The sequence below is a fragment of the Anoplophora glabripennis genome, unplaced genomic scaffold (assembly GCF_000390285.2).
Source record: "Anoplophora glabripennis isolate ALB-LARVAE unplaced genomic scaffold, Agla_2.0 scaffold148, whole genome shotgun sequence".
In the NCBI taxonomy this organism is placed as follows: Eukaryota; Metazoa; Arthropoda; class Insecta; order Coleoptera; family Cerambycidae; genus Anoplophora; species Anoplophora glabripennis.
The window spans coordinates 313423-320009 of record NW_019416307.1 but is presented as its reverse complement, the minus strand read 5'-3'; the positions used below and the strand labels follow the sequence as shown (position 1 = coordinate 320009).

General features: G+C 39.6%; 1 protein-coding gene across 1 annotated transcript; it reads left to right on the top strand.

Moving 5' to 3' along the window:
• Positions 1-2118: 2118 nt before the first annotated feature.
• LOC108905805 (toll-like receptor Tollo) lies at positions 2119-6363 on the top strand. Its single transcript, XM_018708826.1, has one exon. It carries the CDS (start codon positions 2192-2194, stop codon positions 5927-5929), a length of 3738 nt encoding a protein of 1245 aa, XP_018564342.1. The 5' UTR covers positions 2119-2191; the 3' UTR covers positions 5930-6363.
• Positions 6364-6587: the final 224 nt, after the last annotated feature.

Here is a 6587-nt window from a genome sequence, read left to right as displayed (position 1 = left end):
ATTGTTATTATTTAACATATTTATACTATTTATATATTTGTAATTTTTTTAAATTTTGTTTCTTTTATATTTTTAATTGAATACTATTTTTTTACTATTTTTATATAATAAAATAAATATTAGATCACCATGCCATCCCCGTATGGATTTTTTAGTTTTTGGACTTTCAATGTTTAAATTTTTGAGTTTATGACGCCTCTGATTTAAATGTACGTTATCTGTTATATGCTGATGGCGTGAATTTATTTGTTCTATAAGTAATGAAATATTAAATATTTAATTATTATTCCAAAAAGACATTTGCCGCATGTATTCTTAGCCAATGTAGCTGTTTATGTGTTCCTTTCAAGATATTTCATAAAGCTGTTCTTCTGGATAATTTAAGAATGTTCTATTATATTAAAAAGTAATGAAATGAAACGGAAAGACTTAACATTCCATACACATAACTTGAGTATCTAATGGAATTTAGTTGATGATAAAATAAATATAGAAAAGGTTACACATGAAATTGTGCTGCTGCAAATTTACATAATTATCTAATTTTTATGTAGTCTTTTAAAATAAAACAGAAGAATATCGTAAGTGTGACAAGTTTATGTATCTAGTTATCCAATAAAATGAAGAAAATATTGTAAAGGATAAAGTTACATTTCCTACTGAAATCTCTACGCAATATATTTTTAAGATTTTTACACACAAATCTATGCATACAACAATTAAGATTACACATCTTTAAAGATATCTATATTTTTTATGAAAAATGATTCCCGTATTATTTTTTCCTTTTTTTCCTTATGACAGGCTAATATAAACTTCCACTTCCAAATAAACTTCCACTACAATAGTACGATAAGGTGTGAAGCCAGTTAGCTGCATATTTATGGGTACCTAATTTGGGAATAAAAATAACAGATTTAAATATATTACAACAATGAAACTATTTAAGATATTAATAATCAAGACATAAATACATAATTATCAAAGTTTCAATTTTAAGTATACTGACATAATGCAAACAAATAACTGAAAATAGGTACTTAAGTCTAATTGTATAGTGAAGTATAAAAATGTCAATACAAATGTTCCTTTCATTAAATGACGATTTTTTTTGAAGTGTCTTCCGAACATCTTACATTTTCAAAAGCGTCCTTACTTAAAAAAAATGCACAATAATTTAAGACAATAATTTTCAAATAGTTGAGTTAAATAATCCAGGTGCAATATTTCTATTAACTTATTGCAGATATAGATCCTAATAATATATACATAACAAAATGCCGAGGATTTTATTAAAACAAAAAAAAAACTACCTTTAAAAGAAATTAATTCAATAGTAGAAAATGGAACCGTTGTGTTAATTACTTAGTAACTTATCTACTTTTGGTAAATATAATAAAGAACGTCGCGATAAATTTAATTATCACGTTTTTTATTACAGGTACCTAAGTAAGTATCACTGAACTTTCTCAGTCAGCTGATGAACAAGGTCAGATTTATTTACACGGCATTAAACGCATTAAATTAGTGAAAACATTAATATGCAATTGTTATCGCCCGCCTCTTGGATATAGCTATACCTACCTACCTGATACAACTTACAGGTTATGGGCGATTTATTTAAACGTGATAAATCGATAAAAGTTTACTATAAATGCTTCGGAATTATCTGTTAATAGTATTTTTATTAGTGTAGACGTTGCGGCAGTTATCTAAATACACGATTAATATCGGATGGAGTAACAAGATGCCCTCTGGGTTTCTTAAAAAAAACCTTTATAAATGTTATTTAATTTGTCCGAGAAGGGTGATTAAATTGATGATCTTTTGTCTCGAGCAATAAAACCGAAATAAATAACGAAAAGAGAAACACGGGGCGAGATACTCCTCAGTGATTTCAACGGGCGATCAGATAGAAAACCCGACGTTTAGGTAAAAAAACGCGGTTGGAGTTAACAGTTTTTTGTGAATGCCACCGACTCGGTCTATTCTTAGGCTGTGTCGGTGTTGTCGAGAAGCGGGGAGACGTGGCCAGCAATGTAGAGCCGAAGAGGAGGGCGAGAAGCAAGGAATTCGTGGCCTTGTGCGAACGGCTGCAGTCAAGCATCGAGCTGCTAGCGAGACGGACGCGGCATGCTACAAGACATCAGCTCTGCTGCATACAATGGTGTAGCACCCAGAGCCGTACGACATGGGCACCACGGTGGTGTGTGCGCTGCTCTTCGGAGCCATCTTCGGAGTGCTATCGGCGTCGCTCAGCAAGACTCTGCGCTATCAACCGCCGGACGAATGCAAGTGGGTCGCGGTAGACAGCGGCTCCGACGACGACGTCGCTCTCGTTTGTCGGCTCCGCACTATCAACAGTGAATTAGAAAATACCAACTTTAGTGTAATCCAACCGCAACATACAGTGAGATTAAGACTGGAATGCAGTGATGCGCTTTTCTTTCAAAGTTCTCTCAGTGCCGGCAGCTTTAAACCCTTAGTGGAACTTCGCGAGCTTTCCATAGAATACTGTAAAATCGGTAACCTCTCCGACGGAGCTTTCCGGGGGCTCAAGGAGCTTCGTAATCTCACAGTGCGAACTCACAACACAGACTGGTCCGCTATGACCCTAGAAGTGTCTCCTAATGCCTTCACCGAGGAGTTGCGCCAATTGGAACGACTAGACCTGGGTGAGAACAACATGTGGAGTTTACCCGAAGGAGTTCTCTGCCCCCTGTACGCCCTAGAAGTGCTTAACTTAACGAAGAACCGTTTACGAGAAGTGACAAGTTTCCGGTTTGCGACTAATCCCGCGGAGAGGTGCGGTGCGAATTTAAGACTGTTAGATTTGTCACGAAACAATATCGACCGCCTGCCTTCTGGTCAGCTATCGGGGCTCGCGAGGCTGCAGAAATTATACCTGCAGGGCAACGGATTAACGCACTTGGCGGACCGCGCTTTAGAAGGATTGACGGCGTTAAATATATTGAAGCTGTCCGATAACAGGCTAGTCAGTCTCCCTCCGGAATTATTTTCCGACACCCGTGATATCCGCGAAATGTACTTGCAGAATAATTCGATAAACGTGCTGGCGCCCGGGTTATTCAGTGAACTCACGCAGCTACTAGTACTGGAATTGTCACATAACGAGTTAACTGCCGACTGGATAAATGCGGCAACTTTTTCAGGATTAGTGAGGCTAGTGGTGCTGGACATTTCCTTCAACAGGATATCTAAACTGGAATCTTCAGTTTTCCGTGATTTATACAGTTTACAAATACTGAGGATTAACGATAACTTCATAGAGACAATACCAGAAAATACATTCTCCGCACTGTACAATTTGCACACTTTGATAATATCGAATAATAAATTAACAAAGATAGATGGCGACACATTCAATGGCTTGTACGTGCTTTCATTGTTGTCCATCGACAATAATAAAATATCCTGGATTCACTCGGAAGCATTAAAGAACTGTTCGGGCCTTCAGGATTTACATCTCAATGGCAACAAACTTGTGCAGGTGCCTGAAGTACTAACTAATGTGCCTATGCTGAAGACGCTCGATCTCGGCGAAAATCACATAGACATCATAACAAATGATACATTTACTGACCTAAAGCAGATGTACGGGTTAAGACTGACTGAAAACAATATAGGCAATATCACCAAGGGTGTGTTCGACAAAATGACGTCTCTGAAAATATTAAATCTCTCTAGAAATAAAATACAGAAAGTATCCCCTGGCTCCTTCGACAATAACTTAAATTTACAAGCGATTCGTCTTGATGGAAATTATTTGACTGACATAGAAGAACTGTTTGCAAAACTACCAAATTTAGTGTGGTTAAATATTTCAGACAATCAATTAAAATGGTTCGACTACGCTCTTATCCCAACAGGTTTGAAATGGTTAGACATACATTCAAATCAAGTTGAAGAACTAGGAAATTATTTCGAAATCGAATCGACCTTGTCCTTAAGCACATTCGACGCCAGTTCTAATAAACTAACGGAAATCACCGGCAGCGCAATTCCAAACAGTGTAGAAATATTATTCCTAAACGACAACTTAATATCAAAAGTACAGTCTTACACCTTCTTCAAAAAACCAAATTTAACGCGAGTGGATCTATTCGGTAATAAAATAACAAGCCTAGACCCCAACGCCCTCCGTATATCAGCGGTGCCGCCCGAAAAGGACCTGCCGGAGTTCTACATCGGCGGAAATCCGTATCAGTGCGATTGCACAATGGAGTGGCTGCAAAAGGTCAATGCTGGAAATCGAGCGCGTACGCAGCCCAAGCTTGTTGACCTGGAGAGCATCTACTGCCAGCTTTTATACAACCGAGGTCAAACATACGTGCCTCTCGTCGAAGCCGCTCCTTATCAGTTCCTCTGCACCTACCAGACGCACTGCTTTGCCCTCTGCCACTGCTGTGATTTCGACGCCTGTGACTGTGAGATGACCTGCCCTACGAACTGCACCTGCTACCACGATCAGTCCTGGTCGGCCAACGTGGTGGACTGCTCTTCCAGCGGATACGTCGCCAGACTCCCCGATCAGATACCCATGGACGCCACGCAGCTGTACCTCGACGGAAATGACTTGCGGTCGCTGAACAGTCACGCTTTCATTGGTCGCAAACGGCTCAAGATACTATTTTTAAATAACTCCAATATCGAAATTATACAGAATAGGACTTTCAACGGGCTCAAGGAGATGGAAATATTGCATTTAGATGGGAATCGCCTGGGAGAATTGCACGGTTATGAGTTTGACGGTCTGGAGAATTTAAGGGAAATATTCCTGCAAAACAACAGAATCACTAACATACATAATTTAACGTTTGCCGGTTTGAGGAAACTGAGGGTTCTGAAATTAGATCACAATCGACTGAATATTTATAATATGTGGAATTTACCTACGACCCTCATAGACATGACTTTGGCTTACAATCCCTGGTCGTGCGACTGTGATTTTACAGAGAAACTCCGCGAGTGGATAAAACGCGGCGACGCTGTGCGGGATTCTTCCTCGGTTAGGTGCGTGTACAACACCACGGACATTGATTATTACAGTGAGGACACTTATCAGGATAATCCCGAAGTCGGGTTCTACATAACGCAAGAAAACGGCACCGTGTGTACCGGCGTGGCAAACATAGACAATAGCATAAACGGTAATTTAACTGCAACAAAGACTATCATCCAGCGCCAAGTCATACAGGACTATTTACCGCTTCTAGTAGTTACGTTGGCAGTTTTCGCGTTAATAGTGTTAATGACATTGATCCTGTTCATATACAGACAAGAAGTGCGCGTATGGCTTCATTCTAAATTCGGAGTACGGCTTTTTCAGCGAGCGTCCGACCTAGACCGCGACGACAGAGAGAAATTATTCGACGCGTTCGTCAGTTACAGTTCTAAGGACGAGGCGTGGGTGGCAGAAGTGCTTGCCCCTGCGCTCGAACCCAATTATAAGTTGTGCCTGCACTACAGAGACTTCCCCGTGGGTGCCTTCTTGGCCGATACGATAGTGCAAGCGGTCGAATCCTCCAAGAGGACAATAATGATCTTATCCGAGAACTTCATTAAATCCGAGTGGTGTAGATTCGAATTTAAATCGGCGCATCATCAAGTGCTAAGGGACCGTAGGCGGAGACTTATCGTCGTGCTGCTCGGCGAGGTGCCCCAGAAAGATTTAGACCCCGATATTCGCCTCTATCTGAAGACGAACGTGTACTTGCAGTGGGGCGACAAACTGTTTTGGGAAAAGCTGAAGTACGCTTTGCCGGACGTGCCCAACAACCAGCGGCACCCGGGACCGGTGAGAAGCCCGCACGTTCACCACCACGTACACAGGCACAGCGCCAGAGGCCAGGCCCCCAACCCTCCAGGAGGTAACAACGCGTCCAGGACGGTGGCCATCCACATATGACAGTAACTGAAACTCTTAGTGTGACTAATTCTAATGTCAGCCTATTGTGATACTACGTAATATAGACTGTGAGTGCAATGCGAGTGTCGGATGTGATATAGTCAAGCTCGGGGTGTGTGAGTGCCTTTGAGGAAGACGTCGAATGAGTGGTGATCGTATGCGAGGAACCCGAGCTACTCCGCTCAATAACGGAGTCTAACTAGCTGTAAATATGGACTTGTATAGTTAAGTATAAATCAAAATTGTATATTTCAAACTGTAAATATTTATATATTTTATATCTCATATTTATTTTTATACGATTTTCAATCACTTGCCTTTTTTTGTATATCTTATAAATACGCATCTTTAAACGAATTCCCGTAAACACTTATGTACAGATTACTTTTTAAAATAACATAGTAATGGTCTTTTTTACGTTGTGAATATGAATAAACGACAATACTGAATAAACATTTTTGTTTTATTACACCACAGCTAATCATTTTAACGGTTTGGCAAAACAATTTGGCAAAACAATTTCCATTGACATTAAAGAACATATGTAATCAACTGAAATGTATATATTTGTAAGACATTAAAAGACTACACAGAATATCAATTTAATGCCAAACGGAGAAATTATTCTTATAATTACAATAATTTGACTCCTAATGTA

What these genes read in the sequence shown, in the direction of transcription:
- LOC108905805 (XM_018708826.1), top strand. Translation starts at nt 2,192, where the DNA reads ATGGGCACCACGGTGGTGTGTGCGCTGCTCTTCGGAGCCATCTTCGGA.